At 50.8% G+C, this 23096-nt stretch overlaps 2 protein-coding genes and 1 long non-coding RNA gene across 5 annotated transcripts in view; 1 reads left to right on the top strand and 2 right to left on the bottom strand.

The window, feature by feature from the left end:
* The window catches only part of LOC140419801 (uncharacterized), a 6099-nt gene extending 5601 nt beyond the window's left edge, over positions 1 to 498 (bottom strand). The window contains exon 1 of the mRNA XM_072503809.1: positions 403 to 498. The gene's annotated coding sequence lies outside the window, so the exon portion shown is untranslated. The remainder of the gene's footprint in view (positions 1 to 402) is intronic.
* On the top strand, positions 248 to 23096 carry LOC140419809 (uncharacterized). Its single transcript, XR_011946030.1, has 4 exons — positions 248 to 308; positions 14044 to 14125; positions 21730 to 21795; positions 22773 to 23096. It is a non-coding gene; the product is annotated as an uncharacterized lncRNA (long non-coding RNA).
* Positions 8115 to 23096, bottom strand: part of LOC140419796 (uncharacterized) — a 31229-nt gene continuing 16247 nt past the window's right edge. For 2 of the 3 annotated variants that reach the window (XM_072503798.1, XM_072503797.1), the window contains exon 2: positions 8115 to 10870. In XM_072503798.1, coding sequence (XP_072359899.1) covers positions 9500 to 10765 — 1266 coding nt within the window. In that variant the 5' untranslated portion in view covers positions 10766 to 10870 and the 3' untranslated portion in view covers positions 8115 to 9499. Of the gene's footprint in view, positions 10871 to 13035; positions 15306 to 23096 lie in introns of those variants that run through there. The other variant, XM_072503799.1, reaches the window with a different exon arrangement.

The following is a 23096-nucleotide window of genomic DNA, read 5'->3' as shown; positions in this document are numbered from 1 at the left end:
CGGACGGTCGGTTCAGACGTGATGGGCTGAATGGCCTCCTTCTGCGCTTTCAGGGATCTATGGATGCCAATACTCCAGAGTTTGCTCCAAAATCCGCGCTTCCAACTCTCTCCAATTGAAATCAGTCTGTCTCACTGTGTCTCTGGCCCCTTTAAATCACACGTGAACACAGGAACGTTGTCCCTTTAAATATGCAGATCACGTGACTGCCGCAGTGCGCATGCTCAGTTGGCCGGCACTGCGTCTGCGCACTGGACTCCGGAGGAGGGGAGGGGACGGCCATTGAGGGGCCGAATTGGCGACCGAAGGTGAGGTTTCACAGAATCGAGTGAATGAGCCTGAGGATGGAACGACGGCGGAGAAGCGGAAAAAAGGGGGAAGGGCGCCAAATAAAAGACAAACCTGAAAGGTGCCGCGGAGCTGACAGACAACGAGCGAGGCGGACGCGACAGCGGCGGTATGAGGCGCAGACCACGTGATTTCCGATGGGAGTGGGGCGGCGGGGCCGGGCGGTGATTGACGTGAGCTCCGACCAATCGGCACCGCGCGGGGCGGGGCCGGAGGACCCGTTTTGGGCGGCCGGTCCTCCAAGCGGCGTGCGCTGCCGGCCCATTGTGACGTCGGCTCAGGAGGCGCTGCTCCAGCCCGCCTGGAAATAAAACCACGCAGCGCCGGCAAAAGCTGAGACCAAACCCGAGCTCTTAACGTTCTGCCCAGACGACCTGGACTGGCAGGGTTGTCCTCACCAACCTTTGTTGCCCGAACAGCATTCACAATTCTCCACTCCTTTTGACACCATGCCCTGTAGGATCGCTGAGGAGAGGGCAGCACGGTGGTGCAGTGGGTTAGCGCTGCTGCCTCACGGCGCCGAGGTCGCGGGTTCGATCCCGGCTCTGGGTCACTGTCCGTGTGGAGTTTGCACATTCTCCCCGTGTTTGCGTGGGTTTCACCCCCCACAACCCAAAAGTTGTGCAGGGTAGGTGGATTGGCCACGATAAATTGCCCCTTAATTGGAAAAAATTAATTGGGTACTCTAAATTTATAAAAAGATAAAATAAATAGGATTGGTGAAGATATTGCCAGGGCAGCTGCCACTTCCACCCTGCGCTGTTTGTCCGGAGCGCAGAATGGAAACAATCAGATCCCGTCTTAACAATTCGCCCTTGGCCAGTCTTGGGTGGGCTACAGGCCTGCCTGCCTCAGAGGAATCCGCCCGCGACAGTATCGGTAGGAGTGACCACCGACCTGTCCTTGTGGAGACGAAGTGTCATCGTCATGCACAGTGGCCTCATGGTGCCAGAGACCCTGGTTCGATTCCGCCATTGGGTGGAGTTTGTACTATGTCCGTTTCCTCCCGCAGGCCAAAGATGTGCTGGTTAGGCCATGCTAAATTGCCCCTCTGTGACCAAGGATGTCCAGGTTAGGTGAAGTTAAGGGGTTACCAGGATAGGGTGCCGGGCGGGCCAATCTAGGATGCTCTCTCAGAGGTTGGTGCAGACTTGATGGGGCAAATGGCCTCCTGTGCTGTAGTAATTCAATGGTTCACATTGAGGATACCCACCTTCTTGTTGTGTGGCACTGCCACTGTGCTAGAAGTCATAGAATTTATAGTGCAGAAGGAGGCCATTTGACCCATCGAGTCTGCACCTGCCCATGCAAAGGAACTACTTAAGCCCACGCCTCCACCCGATCCCTGTAACACCTCCTAATATTTTGGACACTAAGGGCAATTTAGCATGACCAACCTACTTAACCTGCACATCTTTGGACAGTGGGGGGAAACCAGAGCAAGAATTCCTCTGGGTAGTGTTCTAGGCCCAACCATCTTCAGCTGCTTCATCAATGACCTTCATTCCATCATAAGGTCAGAAGTGTTTGACGACTGCACAATGTTCAGCGCCATTCGCGACTCAGATGAAGCAGTCCATGTCCAAATGCAACAAGACCTGGGCAATATCCAGGCTTGGGCTGACAAGTGGCAAGTTACATTTGTGCCAGGTAATGGCCATCTCCACCAAGAGAGAATCTACATCTCCCCATGACATTCAATGGCATTACCATCACTCAATCTGTGTGGCAGCACGGTAGCATAGTGGTTAGCACAATTGCTTCACAGCTCCAGGGTCCCAGGTTCGATTCCCCGCTGGGTCACTGTCTGTGCGGAGTCTGCACGTTCTCCCCGTATGTGCGTGGGTTTCCTCCGGGTGCTCCGGTTTCCTCCCACAGTCCAAAGATGTGCAGGTTAGGTGGATTGGCCATGATAAATTGCCCTTAGTGTCCAAAATTGCCCTTAGTGTTGGGTGGGGTTGCTGGGTTATGTGGAGAGGGTGGAAGTGTTGACCTTGGGTAGGGTGCTCTTTCCAAGATCCGGTGCAGACTCAATGGGCCGAATGGCCTCCTTCTGCACTGTAAATTCTATGAATAATCCCCCACTGTGAATATCCTGGGGTTTACCATCGACCAGAAACTCAACTGGACTAGCTATATAAATACTGTGGCTACCAGAGCAGGTAGTCCAGGAATCCTGCAGCGAGTTTTCACCCCCTGACTCGCCCAAAGCCTGTCCACAATCTACAAATCAAGAGTGTGATGGGATACTCTCCACTTGCTTGAATGCGGCCCCGACAACACTCGAGAGGCTCGACTCCATCCAGCACAAAGCAACCCCGCTTTGATCGGCACCCCATCCACAAACATTCACTCCCTCCACCACCAAAGTATAGCAATAGATCCTGTCCGCCACTATAAACCTTAACTTCTGATGCATATTGGCAAACGTTTGTACCATGCGCGTGATGCACTGCATTTACCTGCCAATTCTCCTTCGACAGCACCTTCTACACCTGTGACCTGTACCACCCAGAAGGTTAAGGACAGTGGATGGTAGGGAAACACCACTATCGCCACCTGTGAGTTCCAACCTAAGCCCTCCAACCACAGATTCCTTACCTCCTGTTGCTGCTGCAGAGGCAGAATCTGATTGGTGGGGAAGGGAGCGGGGACTTGTAATTGGAGGAGCTGGAACAGCCAGCATGGGACGTACGGTAGAATTGATCCAACAGCAAAAAAATTATCATGGTTTGGAGAGACAGAAAGAATTCTCTTTCTAAAGATGTGCAGTTAGTTGGATTGGCCAGGTTAGGTGGGGGTATGGGGATGGGAGGGGGAGTGGGCCTGATCATAGAATTTACAGTGCAGAAGGAGGCCATTCGGCTCATCGAGTCTGCACCGGCTCTTGGAAAGAGCACCCTACCCAAGGTCCACACCTCCACCCTATCCCCATAACCCAGTAACCCCACCCAACACGAAGGGCAATTTTGGACACTAAGGGCAATTTATCATGGCCAATCCACCTAACCTGCACATCTTTGGTCTGTGGGAGGAAACCGGAGCACCCGGAGGAAACCCACGCACACACGGGGAGAACGTGCAGACTCCGAACAATCAGGTCCCTGGCGCTATGAGGCAGCAGTGCTACCCACCATGCCGCCCCTTTGGCAGAACATTTTTTTTGGTCACTTTGCAGCTTGTGTCTTTTCCTCTGAGGAGGTAAAGAGGGCAGTTTCTGCCAGTCCTTTTGGGAAGAGGCCCTTCGGTGAGTCCTTTTTTTTTCAAATGTAAATTATTATAAATAATCAGTCCCCTCCCCGCCCCTTTCCCAGTTACAACAACCTCCTTGGTTCAAAAGGGGGAAGAACAGGTAGAAAATTGTGATCTCAGTACCCCCATCAGAGGATGCAGAGGAAAGAGGAATTATAAGAAGGCAGTGGATCAGTGCAGGTGAAGCGGCTCCGAGAGAGAGTGAACGACAGAGGGAGGAGGGCAGAGAGAGAGACTGGGGAAGGAGTGCCGGATTGGGAGAAGAGGTTTCTCAGGGTGACGGGCAACATTGCTAGCTTTTACCCTTGCAGCTCCATGTTCTTCAATAATATTATTTTCCAACTTTTATAAAAAAAAAAAATCTGTACTTTTCATTTTCAGGCGGCACAGTGGTTAGCAATTCTGTCCCAGAGCGCCAGGGTTTGATTGCAGCCTCGGGTGACTGCGTGGAGTTTGCACGTTCTTCCCGTGTCTGCATGCGTTTCCTCGCGGTGCTCCGGATTCCCACAATCGGGAATATCCTTCCTGCAGCATTGGCTTCAATGCGCCAGGGTCCCAGGTTCGATTCCCCGCTGGGTCAGTCTGTGCGGAGTCTGCACGTTCTCCCCGTGTGTGTGGGTTTCCTCCGGGTGCTCCGGTTTCCTCCCACAGTCCAAAGACGTGCGGGTTAGGTGGATTGGCCATGATAAATTGCCCTTAGTGTCCAAAAAGAACGTTAGATGGGGTCATTGGGTTAAGGGGATAGGGTGGAAGTGAGGGCTTAAGTGGGTCGGTGCAGACTCGATGGGCCGAATGTCCTCCTTCTGCACTCTTATGTTCTATACATCTCCCCTGTCCAGTCCTGTTAGAATTTTATGGGATTCTATGAGATTCTCCCCCCATCAATCTTCTGAACTGCAGCGAATACTATCCTAACCGACTCAACCTCTCCTCCTACCTCAGTCCCGCCAAGATGGACTGGCCATGCTAAATTACCCCTCAGTGTCCAAAGATGTGCCGATTAGGTGGGGTTACAGAGATAGGATGGGGAGTGAGCCGAAGTAGGGTGCTCTTTCACAGGGTCAGTGCAGTCCCGATGGGCCAAATGGCCTCCTTCTCCACTGGCGGGACCTGGTTCCCAAGATTACAAACTACCTGATGGTACAAAAATAACCAAACAAAAGAGAAAAATAAGTTGAATCCTTTCCAACGACTTTCTTCCTCTTTTTCATTTGTCCAATAAATGGCACAGTTTACAAGTAAAAAGATTTGGAGTAGAGGGAGAAAGATTAATGGGGGGGGCGGGGAGAGTGAAATCCAGTTTTTGTTTTGATTCCCACCCCCCAACATTTTTCTTTAAATCTTTCCATAGAATCTCTACAGTGCGGAAGGAGACCATTCAGCCCATCGGGTCTGCACCGACCCTCCGAAAGAGCGCCCTACCTAGGCCCCCACTCCCCCCCCCCCGCCCCGCCCTTATCCCATAACCTTGTGCATTGATCTTGGTCAATTCATTTAATCTGCACATCATTGGACACTAAGGGCAATTTAGCATGGCCAGTCCACATAACCTGTACATCTTTGGACTGTGGGAGGAAACCGGAGCACCCGGAGGAAACCCACACAGACACGGGGAGAAAGTGCAGACACCGCACAGTCATCCAAGGCCGAAATCAAACCTGGGTCCCTCCGCTCTGAGGCAGCGGTGCTAACCAGTGCGCCACCCTTGCCGAAGAAGGCCCTTGGCTGTATACAAGCTCTTTCGGCTGCTGTTGTGTGTGTGGGTGTTTGTTTTTAAGTGTTGCAAGTCCTGTCTATCCAGAAGAGCCCAACCTCTCAGACGTCGAGTGTACTCCAATATCAGTTGCTACAGGAGGTGACTGGGAAGGGTGGGGGGGGAATGAAAGTAAACTGTTTAATTGTGGTTGGGACTCCTGACCAACTGCCTGCCCAGCTCCGAGTTTCTCTTTTCTCGAAAGCATTCAGTGGAGGTCGAGAGCGGGCTTGCAAGTTCCAGCTTTGCAAACGGTTCGGTTTCTAACTTAAATCTTTAGATCAGAAGAGCCACAGAATTGTTACGGTGTAGGAGGCCATTCAGCCCATCATCTCTGCACCGGCTCTCCAATTGTCATGACTTTGCGCTGTTCTCATGCTGCCCCCCCCCCAATAACCCCAGCACATTGTCATTGCCCATAAAAATCAAAAAGGTAGCCCCCACAAAGAAATCAGAAAGTAGCCCTCCCTCCCTCGAGAAAAGTAAATGATTTGACTCCTACCCCACTCCATCCTGATTTGGAACTACTTCGCCCTAGGTTCACTGTCTCTCTTCCCGACGGCATTGTGGGTGTTGTCTGCACCACACACGGACCGTAGCGATGCAAGATGGCCCACCCATCTTCTTGAGGGGCAATAAATGCTGGGACCTTGTCAGTGAGGTTCGTATCCTGAGAACTCTCGAGGCACTGCTAACATTGCGGCAAGTCTGCACTGCATTCCTTGCATGACGAGTGTACCTTTAGAAGCTATTCTTAAAGAAGCTCGCTTAGGACACTTGGATGAGTTCAAGGTAAGCAGGCAGAGTTAACATGGTTTAGTGAAAGGGAAATCATTTTTAACCAACTTATTGGTTAGAAGGAACATGTGGTGTGGATGTACTGTACTTAGATTTCTTGAAGACTTTTGATTAAAGTGCCATATCAAAGGTTATTGCGGAAAAGAAAAGCTCATGGTGTAGAGGGTAACATATTGGCATGGATAGATGATTGGCTGGCTAACAGCCGGCATAAATGGGTCGTTTTCAGGTTGGCATGATGTAACGATTGGTGTGCCACAGGGATGAGTGCTGGGACCTCCACTGTTTACATAAATGACTTGGTGAAGGGATGGTTGGCAAATTTGCTGGTGGCACTGAGATAGGTAGGAAAGTAAATTGTGAAGAGGACATAAGGTGGCTACAAAAAAAAAAAAATCAATGGGTTAAGTGAGTGGGCAAGAATCTGGCAAATGGAGAATAATTTGGAAAAATGTGAAATTGTCCATTTTGACAGGAAGAATAAAAGAGAAGTTTATTATCTAAATGTTGAGAGATTGCAGAGGGATCTGGGTGTCTTTGTGCACAAATTGCAAAAGGCTAGTATGCAGGCACAGCAAGTAATTAGGAATGTTTTCAATTTATTGTGAGGGGAATTGAATGTAAAAATAGGAGGGTTATGTGTCAGCAGTACAGTTGAGCATTGGTGAGACCACATCTGGAGTAGTGTGTACAGTATTGGTCTCCTTATTTAACCAGGTTAAAATCCAACAGGTTTGTTTCGAATCATTAGCTTTCAGAGCGCAGTTAGCTCCAAAAGCTAGTGATTCGCAACAAACCTGTTGGACTTTAACCTGGTGTCGTAAGACTTCTTATTGTGCCCACCCCAGTCCATCGCCGGCATCTCCACATCATGGCTCCTTATTTAAAGTAGGATGTAAATGCATCAGAAGCAGTTCAGAGAAGGTTTACTGGACTAATGCCAAGAGTTACCGGGATGACTTATGAGGAAAGGTTGGGACAGGTTAGGTTTGTATCCGCTGGAGTTTAGAAGAGTGAGAGGGTCTTGACAGGATGGATGTGGAGACGATGTTTCCTCTTCTGGAAGAATCTACAAATGGAGGCGGATGGGGGGGGGGGGGGGGGGGGGGGGGTCACTGGTTAATTTTTAAAACATTTTTGATCCCATCCTTAAAGTTACAAAGCCAATGTACAGAGTGGACGGGGAAACCCCTTCATCCATCTGCTTGTTGCTTGCTCCGAAAAACAATTCAAATTGAAGCCAATTCACGGTCTCCACAAGTGAGGCATACACGATCCAAGCTGACACAAAAGGCATTGCACTTCACCTTGGGCTCAATCTGCCGCTTGATCTTTTCTCCCCTCCCCATCCCCCCCACCCCTCCCCCATACCCCTTCCCATCCTCCAACCGCTCCCCCATCCCCCAACCCCTCCCCATCCCCACCACACCCCTTCCCATCCCCCAACCGCTCCCCCATCCCCCAACCCCTCACCCCTACCCCTCATTCCCCCCCATCACCCCAATCCAGTCAGTGCAGTTTCCCCACGTTGTCCATCTGCCGCTTGATCTTAGCCAAAAGGCCGAGAAGCCACGAGGCCGCCGATTTAAGATGAGGTGAATATTTTTCTCTCAGAGGGTCATAAGTTTTTGGAACTCTTCAGAAAAGGCTTGACTATTTTTAAGGCAGAGGTAAGCAAGGGGATGAGAGATTATCGGGGGGGGGGGGTTAGGCAGGAAGCAGATTTGAGGTTACTATGAGATGAGCCGTGATGTTATTGAGTGGGGGAGCAAGCTCAAGGGGCTGAATGGCCGACTCCTACTCTTTGTTCGTATCTGTCTGAAAGTACGGTGCCCAGAACTATAACAAAACAGTGCAGATTTTCAAACCCGGTTTGTAATTGGCTTGTCCGTGCTCGTCACTTTGTCCTTGTTTAGTGCGAAGCCAGGTGCATTTATTTTTCAAGAGACACATACACAGAATATCAAAATCCCTCTTGTTTTTATTATTTGGAGATTATTACTATCGGCATTAAGAAATCCTACCCAACGCCACCATCCATTAACGTGGATCAATCCCGATACAAAATCCAAACATGGAAAGACTCAGGGGCTCCAGCTGTATCTGTGGAGAGAGAGAGAGAGAGAGAGGTTCATCTTGAATGTGATTGAAAGCAGGATCTGACCACTGGTGCTTATCTTTGTCGAGAGTCCCTCGGGATCGAGGATGACTTGCTTGCATTCCGTTACAGTGGGTCAGATGCCATGCTCAGTCTAATGTGCACACTGCACACTACGCCACTTATTGATGGGTCGGGGAAATGGGGCGTATGGAGGTCAGAGGCCCACCCCCGGACACACCGCCTTCACTTCCACAAGCCCCTGACAATTTCTCCCAATGTGCTGGGTGCCTCCCCCTCTCCTGCCAATGAGCCTTCTCAATTTCAGTCGGTCACAAGCCAGGGTCTCCCTGGAGTCGGCAAGTACGTCTGACCGTTTCACGGTGACACGGCAGTTAGCACTGCTGCCTCACAGCGCCAGGCTCCCGGGTTCAATTCCGGCCTTGAGTCACTGTCTGTGCGGAGTCTCCCCGTGTCTGCGTGGATTTCCTCTGGGTGCTCCGGTTTCCTCCCACAGTTCCCGTAACAGCCTCCCCGAACAGGCGCCGGAATGTGGCGACTAGGGGCTTTTCACAGTAACTTCACTTGAAGCCTACTTGTGACAATAAGCGATTTTCATTTCAATTCAGTCCAAAAATGTGCAGGTTAGGTGGATTGGCCATGATAAGTTAGTGTCCAAAGATGTGCAGGTCAGATGGGGTTACGGGGATAGGGTGGGGAAGTGGGACTGGGTAGGGTGCTCTTTCGGAGGGTCGGTGCAGACCCGATGGGCTGAATGGCCTCCTTCGGCACTGTTGGGATTCTATGGATGCTTTGAGGACATCGCTAAAAACATTCCACTCTGCTCCTAGGAGTCCCAGAGGTTGCTTTGGGAGTCGGATCAGGCACGAGGACGACATATCCCACCGGTTGGAGCTGGTTTCGGCACGATTGGCTCCTCGGTGCCGAGCACGTTGTCTTGGGAGGTGACATTGATGGCGCTTTTTTGTTACCAGATTTGGCAAAGGCGACAGGTAGAAGAGCTTTTCCACGCAGCGAATGGACTGGATTTGGAAGGCGCTGCCTGAGAGGACGTGGTGTGGGCAGGTTCAGTGGAGGCTTTCAAAAAGGAAGGATGTACAGGGCGAGGGGGTGGCGGGGGAAAGCACGGGAATGACACTGAGAGAATTGTTCATTCGGAGGGTGGGTGCAGACAAGATGGGGGTACCAATTCTGTGACCGTTGCCGTCAATTGTGGACCCGCTGGTGTCTCAGCAGCTCAGAGAAACGGGTGAATCTCTCTTCACACACGGAGCAAGTAACTGACCCTTTGGGTCCTTGGCTCGGTGGTGCCTGAGGAGGCTTCCCGCCTGCATAAACGTCTTCTCGCAGTGGGAGCAGCGGAACGGTTTCTCTCGCCCGTGAACCTGACGATGCCTTCGCAGATCTTTGGCGGATTTGAAGCACTTCTGGCAGTCGGGACATTTGAACGGCCTGTTGTCGATGTGGACGAGCCGGTGCTCGCGCAGAGAGGACGCCAGAGTGAAGCCCTTCCCGCACTCAGGGCAGGTGAAGGGCCTCTCCTGGGTGTGGAGCCGCTGGTGGACCAACAGGCTGGAGGACTGGGTGAACCCCATCCCGCAATGGGAGCAGGCGAAGGGCCTCTCCCCGGTGTGAACCCGCCGGTGTTTCAGCAGCCCGGATGACCTGCAGAAGCCCTTCCCGCAGTCTGGGCAGCTGAACGGCCTCTCCTTGCTGTGAATGCCCTGGTGGATCTTCAGGTACTTGGAGCTCTTGAAGCTCTTGCCACAGACTGAGCACTCGAAGGGTCGGTCGTCCCTGTGTACGTGACGATGTTCGCGGAGGGAGGACGACAGGCTGAACCCCTTCCTGCACACGGGGCAGGTGAACGGCCTCTCCCCGGTGTGAGCTCGCTGGTGGACTAGCAGGGTGGACGACTCGGTGAAGCCCTTCCCGCAGGCAGGGCAGGTGAACGGCCTCTCCCCGGTGTGGAAGCGCTGGTGCTGCATCAGCTCGCGCGCCCTCTTGAAGCGCTTCCCGCAGTCCGAGCAGGGGAAGGGCCTCTCGTCAGAGTGGACCCGGGCATGAGTCAGCAGGTGGGAGGACTGACTGAACCGCCTGCCGCAGTGCGGGCAGGCAAACGGCCTCTCGGCAGTGTGCAGGCGTCGGTGCCTCAGCAGGGCCGACTGCTGGGTGAACGCCTTCCCACACGTGGAGCAGGTGAACGGCCTCTCGCCTGTGTGGACCCGGCCGTGCATCTCAAGATGGCCCAGCTGGTTGAACCCTGTTCCGCAGGCCCGGCAGGTGAAGGGCCACTCCCCGGTGTGGCTGCGCCTGTGCAGCTCCAGCTCGGAGGGGAAGCTGAATCTCCTCGCACAGTCGGCGCAGACGTACGGCTGCTCCCCGGTGTGTACCCGCTGGTGCCTCGTCAGGCTGGAGGCTCGGCTGAAGGAGCATCCACAGTCGGAGCAGGGGTAGGGCTTGCCCACACTGGGATCACGCATCCCCCTTTCCATATGCACAGGCCCAGGATGTTCACGACCCGATGAATCGAGGGAACGTGACGTGGTGTTTGGTTTCGGCTGTCCCTTCCTAACTGCCCCCTCTTCTCACAAAATAATCTGAAAAAACAAGTTAGCATCAGATAAGTTCAGAATAGATAATTTACCATCTCAAATCCTCTTATCGCTCATGAGATCGTGAAATAACAAAGAAAAGTACAGCGCAGGACCAGGCCCTTCGGCCGACCATGCTGCCCGCCTAAACTAAAATCTTCTACACTTCCAGGGTCCGTATCCCTCTATTCCCATCCTATTCATGTATAGGTCAAAATGCCCCTTAAACGTCACTTTCGTCCCTGCTTCCATCACCTCCACCGGCAGCGAGTTCCAGGCACCCACTACCCTCTGTGTAAAAAAAAAAAAAAAAAAAAAAAAACTTACCCCGTACATCTCCTCTAAACCTTGCCGCTCGCACCTTAAACCTATGCCCCCTAGTAATTGACTCCTCTACCCTGGGAAAAAGTGTCTTGACTATCCACTCTGTCTATGTCCCTCATAGCTTTGTAGACCTCGATCAGGTCGCCCCTCAACCTCCGTGAAGTATGAAGCGTTAGGTCACATGGCCCACTGAGCCCGTTGCCCCATTTGATAAGATCACAGCTGATCTGAACTATATAATCCCTACAGTGCAGGAGGTCATTCGGCCCATCATGTCTGCACCAACTCTGAAAGGGCCCCCACCTGGGCCCACTCGCTACCCCATCCCCGTAACCCCACCTAACCTGTCCATCTTTGGACACTTAAGGGGCAACTTAGCATAGCCAATCCACCAAACCGGTACTTTGGAGGAAAGTGGAGCAAGGGAGGAAACCCACGCAGATATGGAAAGAACGTGCAAACACCACACAGTCACCCAAGGCTTGAATTGAACCCGGGTTCTTGCCAGTGAGGCAGCAACGCTAACCACCGTGCCATCCTGATTGTGGGTTTTACTCCATTCTGGTTAAGCGAGGGGCAAGAAGGGTTTTACGGGTTTCAAAAGGAGGTTATGGAGGCGGGGAGAGAGGCAAGGTGGACAACAGAGAGGGACTTATAAAGAGGGTCGAGACAGTGTAAAAATCAAGTGTGGACCCAGGAGGCCAGTGTCGGTGAGCGGGGACAGAGGACGGTCGCAGAGATGAGCGAAGAGGGGGATAGCGTTCTCGCGGTCCCCTGTCCCTTGAATTATCACGATGCGGAGACCTGAGGCGAATGGCCCTTTAAATTGCAAAGCAACTCAAATTTTATGCAGAGAGGTCTCTGTCCCTTTAAGTGAATAATTTACCCCACCCCCAACCCTCGGGCGCCTTATTTGGTGTCAGAGCGGAATATGCACAGCGTGCGGTTCAGATTTAAAGAAAAAAGGCTGTCAGGGCAATCTGCCCAGCAACAAAACCTTCAAGAGCCTCTGTTCTCCACCCCTGGACCAGGTTGCAAGCCAGTAACGTCACCAGCCTCTGAACCCGCCCCCGGCAGTGATTGGTTGGAGGACCGGCGGTTCCTCCGACCGCTTCGGCTTATTCGCTGGAGGATCACTCGGTCCTCCGACGGAACGCAACCCTCCGATTGGTCCCAGCGTACGTCAATCATCCGGATCGATGACGACGACGGCCGCCGAAGATGGGGAGGGAGAATTCAGGAACTTTTAAAATAACTAAAATGAATTAAATCGAATGTTTCAAACCCGCCTGTCCTAAAGAGATGTGACCCCCCCTCCCTCAGCGGTGTCCGTCAAGCCCGTGCCGAATGCGCAATTACGTTGAGCAGGGTGGGCGGGTCGGAGCACGTGTTCGCCAGGCTCGATATTGACTGACAGGAGCCGCCAGCCAATGGGAGACGGAAATCGGTGCTGGGAGGACCTGGTTGGCCAACGGTCCTCCAGCCAATCCCGTCTCAGCAAGAAGGCGGGACATGTCCCTCTGTCCTGCTCTGCTGGGGCCCCGCCCCTCCCCTCCCCTCCCCCATTGTGACATTGCGCCCTTCCCCCTCAACTCGTGCAACAACAACTTTCATTTACCCAGTGCCTTTTCATTCCAAGTAAAACGACATGGTTCGGAGGCTGCAACACAGATGTGTCTGTGTGTGTGTGGGGTTGGGGTGGGGGTGGTAGGGGATGGATTAATGTTTTGGAAGTGTGACCTTTCCACTCTCCGCATGAGCCTTCTGCTTTTCCGCGTCTTAAACCCCCCCCCCCATTTAACCTCTCTCCATAAAACAATGCCCAATTCTGCCCGGCCTCAGCTCACCTGCTGCCGAATCCCCCCGTCCTTCACCACACACCTTCGTCACCTCCGGACTGAGGGATCTGCCCACTGGAGTGGCCACCGTCCAGTCCTTGTGGATACGAAGTGTCGTCTTCACGGCACGGGTGGCACAGTGGTGAGCACTGCTGCCTCACGGGGCCAGGGACCAGGGTTCGGAACCCCACCTTGGGTGACTGTGTGGAGTTTGCACGTCCTTCCCGTGTCTGCGTAGGTTTCCTCCCACAGTCCAAAGATGTGCAGGTCAGCTGGATTGGACATGTTAAATTGCCCCTGAGGGTGAGGTTACAGGGCATGAGATTGGGCCTAGGTAGGGTGGTGCAGACTCGATGGGCTGAAAGGCCTGTTTCTGTACTGTAGGGATTCTATATTAGAGCAGTGGGAGTCATTCAAAAAGTAAATAGAGAGAATAAATGTTCTGGTGAAGGTGAAGGGCGGGAGCAACAGTCCAGAGAACCCTGGACATCAAGGGATACCCAGGATTGGGTATGGTAAAAAAGGGAGGCTTATGGCAGATACGGAAGGCTCAAAACAGCGGAAGCGCGAGAGGAATATAGAGATGTAGGGGTTTACTTTAAAAATAAATTAGGAGAGCGAAGAGGGGGCATGAAAAAACATTGGCAGGTAAAATAAAGGAAACTCCAAATGCATTTTATAAGTATGTTAAGCGCAAGAGGATGATCAGGGAAAGGGTTAGGGACCAATGTGCCAATCTGTGTGTGGAGCCAGAAGACATAGGTGAGGTTTTAAATGAGTACTTTGCATCCGTGTTCACTATGGAGCAGGATGATGGGGGTATAGAAATCATGGAAGGGGACTGTATTGGGCTTGAACAAATGAACATTGAGAGGGAGGCAGTATTGACAGGTTTTAGCAGGCTTAAAAGTGGATAAATCCCCAGGCCCAGATGAAATGTGTCCCAGGCTGCTATGGGAGTCAAGGGAGGAGATTGCAGAGGCTCTACAATCATTTTTAAATCTTCTCTGACCACAGGAGAGGTGCCAGAGGACTGGAGGACAGCTAATGTGATGCCATTATTCAAGAAGGGAAGTAGGGACAAACCAGGAAATTACAGGTCAGTGAGTCTATCTTCAGAGGTAGGAAAACTATTGGAGAAAGATTTGCATAACAAAACTAATCTCCACTTGGGGAGGCAAGGATTAATCAAGGATAATCAGCATGGCTATGTCAAAAGAAGATAATGTCTTACAAATTTGATTCAATTTTTCGAGGTGTCTCAGTGTGTCGATGAGGGTAGTGCGGTTGATGTAGTCTACATGGACTTCGGTCAGGATTTCGACAAGGTCTCGCATGGGAGACTGATCAAGGTTGTAAGAGCCCATGGGAACCAAGGGAAATTGGATCCAAGAGTGGCTTTGTGCCAGGAGGCAGAGGGTGATGGCTGAAGGTTGTTTTTGTGACGAGAAGCCTGTGTCCAGTGGTGTTCTGCAGGGATTGGTGCTGGGTCCTTTGCTGTTTGCAGTGTACATTAATGATCTTAATGTGAGTGTAGGAGGTATGATCAGTAAGTTTACAGATGACACATTTGTGGTGTGGTAAATAATGAGAAGGAAGACCTTAGATTACAGGACTATATAGATGGTTTAGTTAGGTGGGTAGAATAGGGACAAATAGAATTTAACCCTGAAAGGTGAGAGGCATTTTGGGAGGACTAACTAGGCAAGGGAATATACAGTCAATGGTAGAACTCTAGGAAGTACAGAGGATCAGAGGGATATTGGTGTGCATGTCCATGGATCCCTGAAGACAGCTTAACAGGTAGATAATGTGGTTAAGAAGGCATGTGGGGACTTCCGGGTGCGGTGATGACCAGCTGAGTCGCACGTTTCGGCAGCTCCCGGTGAAACGGACTTTTGGGCTCTTGATAGGAGCCCCAACGGCAATTTTGACGGCTTAAAACACTGTGCGGTAAACCAGAAGGGAATTCCCCCTGGATACGGATGGAAAAAGGAGGAGAAAGTGGCCGGATTGCAGTGGATCCTTTAGAACAGCGGCAAGGAAGGCAAGCAAAAACCAAGATGGCGTCGGAAGGTGGCAGTTTAACATGGGGCCCTGAACAACAAGAGTTCTTGAAATGCTGTGTGGAAGAGCTCAAAAAGGAAATGAAGAAAGAGCTGTTGGCCCCGATACTACAGGCAATCGAAGGGCTAAAGGAGGAACAAAAGACCCAGGAGCGGGAGCTTCGGGTCGTGAAGGCAAAGGCAGCCGAGAATGAGGACGACATACAGGGCCTGGTGGTGAAGACGGAGACGCAGGAGGCACATCAGAAACGATGTGTGGAAAGGTTGGAGGCACTGGAAAACAACGCAAGGAGGAACAACCGGAGGATTCTTGGTCTTCCTGAAGGTGTGGAGGGAGCGGACGTCGGGGCATATGTGAGCACGATGCTGCACTCGTTAATGGGAGCGGAGGCCCCGGCGGGTCCGTTGGAGGTGGAGGGAGCATACCGAGTGACGGCGCGAAGCCCGAGAGCAGGAGAAATTCCCAGAGCCATAGTGGTGAGATTCCTCCGTTTTAAGGATAGAGAAATGGTCCTTAGATGGGCGAAGAAAACTCGGAGCAGTAAATGGGAGAACGCGGTGATCCGCGTTTATCAAGACTGGAGTGTGGAGGTGGCGAGAAGGAGGGCGAGCTTTAATCGGGCCAAGGCGGTGCTTCATAAAAAGAAGATAACATTTGGAATGCTGCAATCGGCAAGACTGTGGGTCACATATCGAGGGAGGCACCACTACTTTGAGACGGCGGATGAAGCGTGGACTTTTATTGTGGAAGAAAAACTGGAATGAGCGGGTTATTAAAAAGAACGTTTGAACAAAGTGGTGGGGCGAATGTGGGGGGCAAAGAGGGGGGTTAAAAAAGGGGGAAAGAGGAGTTTTATGTACTAATCCTGCGATGTGGTAACTTTTCTCTCTCCCACAGGTGGTGATGGGGGGAGGAGGGGAGGTGGAGGAGATGGGGCGTTGGCCATTGGGGGCGGGGCCAAGGGAGAAGCGCGGGCTTGGTTCCCGCGCTATGATAATCATGGCGGGAATAGAGAAGCAGGAAGGAGGGGGCGTCGCACGGTGCGAGCCGAGGTCACGGGGGGAAGCCGAGGTCGGCCAGAGTTTGCTGACTTCTGGGAGCAACATGGGGGGAGTAATTACGCTAGCGGGGGGGGGGGGGGGTGGGAGGGGGGAATTACTGGGTTGCTGCTGCTGGGGAGAGGGGGGAGCTGGTATGGGAGAGGATGGGCGGGGGGGCACCGCCTGGGGGAGATACAGCTGCGTGGGAACATGGAACGTGAGAGGGCTGAACGGGCCGATAAAGAGGGCACCGGTACTCGCACACCTTAAGAAACTTAAGGCAGATGTGGTTATGTTACAGGAAACGCACCTGAAACTGATAGACCAGGTTAGGCTACGCAAAGGATGGGTGGGGCAGGTGTTCCATTCGGGGCTAGATGCGAAAAACAGGGGGGTGGCTATATTAGTGGGGAAGCGGGTAATGTTCGAGGCAAAGACTATAGTGGCGGATAACGGGGGCAGATACGTGATGGTGAGTGGCAAACTACAGGGGGAGACGGTGGTTTTGGTAAACATATATGCCCCGAACTGGGATGATGCCAATTTTAAGAGGCGGATGCTAGGACGCATTCCGGACCTAGAGATGGGAAAGCTGATAATGGGGGGAAATTTTAATACGGTGTTGGAACCAGGGCTGGATAGGTCGAAGTCCAGGACTGGAAGGAGGCCGGCAGCAGCCAAGGTACTTAAAGATTTTATGGAGCAGATGGGAGGTGTAGACCCGTGGAGATTTAGCAGACCTAGGAGTAAGGAGTTCTCGTTTTTCTCCTATGTCCATAAAGTCTACTCGCGAATAGACATTTTTGTGCTGGGTAGGGCATTGATCCCGAAGGTGAGGGGAACGGAGTATACGGCTATAGCCATTTCGGATCACGCACCACACTGGGTGGACTTGGAGGTAGGGGAGGAAACAGGAGGGCGCCCACGCTGGAGAATGGACATGGGACTAATGGCAGATGAGGGGGTGTGTCTAAGGGTGAGGGGGTGCATTGAAAAGTACTTGGAACTCAATGATAATGGGGAGGTCCAGGTGGGAGTGGTCTGGGAGGCATTGAAGGCGGTGGTTAGAGGGGAGCTGATATCAATAAGGGCACATAAAGGGAAGCAGGAGAGTAAGGAACGGGAGCGGTTGCTGCAAGAACTTTTGAGAGTGGACAGACAATATGCGGAAGCACCGGAGGAGGGACTGTACAGGGAAAGGCAAAGGCTACATGTAGAATTTGACTTGCTGACTACGGGCACTGCAGAGGCACAATGGAGGAAGGCACAGGGTGTACAGTACGAATATGGGGAGAAGGCGAGCAGGTTGCTGGCACACCAATTGAGGAAAAGGGGAGCAGCGAGGGAAATAGGGGGAGTGAGGGATGAGGAAGGAGAGATGGAGCGGGGAGCGGAGAGAGTGAATGGAGTGTTCAAGACATTTTATAAAAAATTATATGAAGCTCAACCCCCGGATGGGAGGGAGAGAATGATGGGCTTCTTGGATCGGCTGGAATTTCCCAAGGTGGAAGAGCAGGAAAGGGTGGGACTGGGAGCACAGATCGAGGTAGAAGAAGTGGTGAAAGGAATTAGGAGCATGCAGGCGGGAAAGGCCCCGGGACCGGATGGATTCCCAGTCGAATTCTATAGAAAATATGTGGACTTGCTCGCCCCGGTACTGACGAGGACCTTTAATGAGACAAAGGAAAGGGGACAACTGCCCCCGACTATGTCTGAAGCAACGATATCGCTTCTCTTAAAGAAGGAAAAGGACCCGCTACAATGCGGTCCTATAGACCTATTTCCCTCCTAAATGTAGATGCCAAGATCCTGGTCAAGGTAATGGCAATGAGAATAGAGGGATGTGTCCCGGGGGTGGTCCACGAGGACCAAACTGGGTTTGTGAAGGGGAGACAGCTGAACACGAATATACAGAGGTTGTTAGGGGTAATGATGATGGCCCCACCAGAGGGAGAAACGGAGATAGTAGTGGCGATGGATGCCGAGAAAGCATTTGATAGAGTGGAGTGGGATTATTTGTGGGAGGTGCTGAGGAGATTTGGTTTTGGAGAGGGGTATGTTAGATGGGTGCAGCTATTGTATAGGGCCCCAGTGGCGAGCGTGGTCACGAATGGACGGGGATCTGCATATTTTCGGCTCCATAGAGGGACAAGGCAGGGATGCCCTCTGTCCCCATTATTGTTTGCACTGGCGATTGAGCCCCTGGCGATAGCGTTGAAGGGTTCCAAGAAGTGGAGGGGAGTACTTAGGGGAGAAGAACACCGGGTATCATTGTATGCGGACAATTTGCTACTATACGTGGCGGACCCGGCGGAGGGGATGCCAGAAATAATGCGGATACTTGGGGAGTTTTCAGGGTATAAATTGAACATGGGGAAAAGTGAGTTGTTTGTGGTGCATCCAGGGGAGCAGAGTAGAGAAATAGAGGACCTACCATTGAGGAAGGTAACAAGGGACTTTCGTTACCTGGGGATCCAGATAGCTAAGAATTGGGGCACATTGCATAGGTTAAATTTAACGCGGTTGGTGGAACAGATGGAGGAGGATTTCAAGAGATGGGATATGGTATCCCTGTCACTGGCAGGGAGGGTGCAGGCGATTAAGATGGTGGTCCTCCCGAGATTCCTCTTTTTGTTTCAGTGCCTCCCGGTGGTGATCACGAAGGCTTTTTTTAAAAGGATTGAAAAGAGCATCATGGGTTTTGTGTGGGCCGGGAAGACCCCGAGAGTGAGGAAGGGATTCTTACAGCGTAGCAGGGATAGGGGGGGGCTGGCACTACCGAGCCTAAGTGAGTATTATTGGGCCGCTAATATTTCAATGGTGAGTAAGTGGATGGGAGAGGAGGAGGGAGCGGCGTGGAAGAGATTAGAGAGGGCGTCCTGTAGGGGGACTAGCCTACAGGCTATGGTGACAGCCCCATTGCCGTTCTCACCGAGGAACTACACCACAAGCCCGGTGGTGGTGGCTACACTGAAGATTTGGGGACAGTGGAGACGGCATAGGGGAAAGACTGGAGCCTGGGGGGGTCCCCGATAAGAAACAATCATAGGTTTGCCCCGGGGGGAATGGAATGGGGGATATGGAATGTGGCAAAGAGCAGGAATAACGCAACTGAAAGATCTGTTTGTGGATGGGAAGTTTGCGAGTCTGGGAGCGCTGACCGAGAAATATGGGTTGCCCCAAGGGAATGCATTCAGGTATATGCAACTGAGGGCTTTTGCGAGGCAACAGGTGAGGGAATTCCCGCAGCTCCCGACACAAGAGGTGCAGGACAGAGTGATCTCAAAGACATGGGTGGGGGATGGCAAGGTGTCAGATATATATAGGGAAATGAGGGACGAAGGGGAGACTATGGTCGATGAACTAAAAGGGAAATGGGAAGAAGAGCTGGGGGAGGAGATCGAGGAGGGGCTGTGGGCAGATGCCCTAAGCAGGGTAAACTCGTCGTCCTCGTGTGCCAGGCTAAGCCTGATTCAGTTTAAGGTATTACACAGGGCACATATGACTGGAGCACGGCTCAGTAAATTTTTTGGGGTGGAGGATAGGTGTGCGAGGTGCTCGAGAAGCCCAGCGAATCATACCCATATGTTTTGGTCATGCCCGGCACTACAGGGGTTTTGGATGGGGGTGACAAAGGTGCTTTCAAAAGTAGTAGGAGTCCGGGTCGAACCAAGCTGGGGGTTGGCTATATTTGGGGTTGCACAAGAGCCGGGAGTGCAGGAGGCGAGAGAGGCCGATGTTTTGGCCTTTGCGTCCCTAGTAGCCCGGCGCAGGATATTGCTAATGTGGAAAGAAGCCAAGCCCCCGGGGATGGAGACCTGGATAAATGACATGGCGGGGTTTATAAAGCTAGAGCGGATTAAGTTTGTCCTAAGGGGGTCGGCTCAAGGGTTCACCAGGCGGTGGCAACCGTTCGTCGAATACCTCGCAGAAAGATAGACGGAATGGAAAAAAGAAGGCAGCAGCAGCAGCCCAGGATCGGGGGGGGGGGGGGGGGGGGGGGGAAGGAGGAACCAGAAGGACTCTCAGGGTTGTTAATATATACTGTATAATATGTATAGGTCGTTGCTACAGATAATTATATATTGGACTGTTAAATTATATTTTTGGAGAGTGTTACTTGTGACAAGGCAGTTGCCAATTAGGGCTAGTTTTCATTTTTGTTATTTATTATTTATTCATTTTTTGTTTATAAAATAGGTCATTGTTATTTGTGTTGTTATAATATTGTGTAAAGGATGCACAATGTACTGTGTTGGTTGACCAAAAATTTTCAATAAAATATTTATTAAAAAAAAAAAGAAGGCATGTGGGATATTTGCTTTTGCTGGCTGAGGTATAACATATAAGAGCAGGGAGGTTATAAAAACTAAGAGCAGGAATAGGCCATCTGGCCCCTCGAGCCTGCTCCGCCATTCAACGAGATCATGGCTGATCTTTTGTGAACTCCGCTCCACTTTCCGGCCCAAACACCATAACCCTTAATCCCTTTATTCTTCAAAAAAACTATCTATCTTTATCTTAAAAACATTGAATGAAGGAGCCTCTACTGCTTCACTGCGCAAGGAATTCCATAGATTCACAACCCTTTGGGTGAATAAGTTCCTCCTAAACTCAGTCCTAAATCTACTTCTCCTTATTTTGAGGCTATGCCCCCTAGTTCTGCTTTCACCCGCCAGTGGAAACAACCTGCCCGCATCTATTCCCTTCATAATTTTATATGTTTCTATAAGATCCCCCCTCATCCTTCTAAATTCCAACGAGTAGAGTCCCAGTCTACTCAACCTCTCCTCGTAATCCAACCCCTTATGATGGAGCTGTATAAAACACTGGTTAGGCCACAGCTGGAGAATGTGTGCAGTTCTGATCTCCACACTACAGGAAGGATGTGATTGCTCGAGGAGGGGTGCAGAGGAGATTAACTAGAATGTTGCTTGACTGGAGCGTTGCAACTGTGAAGAGAGGCTGGTTAGGGCAGGGGTTGTTCTCCTTAAAGCAGAGAAGGCTCTTCTGTTTTCCTTATGACTCCACGTAGTGTCATTCTGTCTAACTCTGCCTTGAGACTGGACAGCATGGTGGCGCAGTGGTTAGCACTGCTGCCTACGACTTCGGCGATGTCATTTTGTGGGTGGAGCTGTGCTGTGGCTGTCAGGTGAGAGGGTTTTTTGTTTTGGTTTCGTTGCTTTGGACTACAGAAGGAACAAGTGCTTTCCCTGTTTTCATTTTAAAAGTTATTCCAGTGAAAAAACACATTGGGTGGGAGTGACAAACTGCCTCGGTAATTTTAAAGATTATAGTTGCCTTCTGGAAGGCGTTTTGAAACTGCTGGTTGGAACTGGATCAGATTCTCAGGGAAAGGATCAGTCCCAGTCAAGTGAGAATACAGGGTGCTGGGCCACGCCCTTGAAAGGGGTTTTGGTTTATTGGATTTTGTTATTGAATTGGAACAGCTAAAGGAGAACTCATTAACTGTTATATACATAGATTACTGTAGCTGTTGTGTTGTCTTTATGTTTGTAATTGATTTAAAAATTCTTGCGGTGTCAAAAAAAATATGTTAACTACATTCTTAGAATAAACCATGTTTTGATTAAAGCACCGAGGAAGTCTGATGAATCACACCTGAAGCAAAGTGCTCATCCGAGCCAAATTCAACATAAAGGTAAGAGGTCAGGTTAACTTCATAATACACTTTGGAGTTTCTAAGCCCTGGCCCATAATAGGTCTTAATATCACTTATACTGATTAGGTCTGCCTTCGCACCAGTATCTAATTTAACAGTAATTAGCAATTAATTGATATTCAAAGTATAGACCATTGTCCCTCGTTACTGCTGCAATATCACTTTCAGCATTCTTTATACTTGTGGGCGGCATTTTATTCAGTATGGCTTAATTTGAAATGAAATGAAAAATCGCTTATTGTCACAAGTAGGCTTCAATGAAGTTACTGTGAAAAGCCCCTAGTCACCACATTCCGGCGCCTGTTCGGAGAGGCTGGTAGGGAATTGAACCGTGCTGCTGGCCTGCCTTGGTCTGCTTTCAAAGCCAGCTGTGTTTTCATCCGACACCAGGGTAATGAACAACGTGTCACTTAAATTAGTGTAATCGTTCACGTTAATCCACTGCCCTGCATTAATTTTCTTATTTGAGAAAGTGTTTCACAAAGTGAGTCTTCCCGTTGCGCATATTTTCCAAAAGCTGGACACTGCCTCGGTAAGTGCTTATAACCACATCGTTTACATGCAATAGTCGTATGTTCAGACCGTTTAGAATGGCTGCCGTGACGTTTCTTTTCTAAGTGCACCACAATACCAATGGCAGCTGCATCGCTTGCAATATTTGTGCCAAAACGTCTTGTATTAAATGTATTAACATGTTGCGCAGCTAGTCCGCTAGCATGGCAAATTTGTATGGCATCTTCTAATTGGAGCTCAATTTTCGAAAAAGACGCTCATGCACCTCAGTATCATGCAATCCAAAAACAATTTGATCTCTAATCATGGAGGATTTCAGAGTCGCGAAGTTACACGTTGGTGCTTTCAGCTTAAGGTCAGTAAGAGAAAACTATTGAATGATTCGCCAGTCTTCTGCATGTGCATTCGAAAAATTAACCTTTCATGTTTCATTTTTCTCTTAGGTGTACAATGCTGGTCAAACATTATTTGATCACAGCATCAAATTTCTTACTGTCTTCCTCATACGCAAATGTATTCTGTAATTTCAATTGCCTGCGGGCCTGCTACCACGAGCAATAACACAATTTTTCTCTCGTCCGACTGTGCATGCAACCGAATGGCTGAGACATACAGCATGACGTGCTGCTTAAACGCGTGCCAATCTCCATCCACATTACCAGGAAGTTGAAGCTGTTCTGAAGCTTTCAGATTTTCTATTTGAAGAACCACGTTTTTCTTGTAGGAATGATTCTTCTTTGTTTGGCGATTGCACCATTAAAATTACA

The sequence above is a fragment of the Scyliorhinus torazame genome, chromosome 5 (assembly GCF_047496885.1).
Source record: "Scyliorhinus torazame isolate Kashiwa2021f chromosome 5, sScyTor2.1, whole genome shotgun sequence".
NCBI lineage: Eukaryota > Metazoa > Chordata > Chondrichthyes > Carcharhiniformes > Scyliorhinidae > Scyliorhinus > Scyliorhinus torazame.
This window is presented reverse-complemented; position numbering and strand designations above follow the sequence as displayed.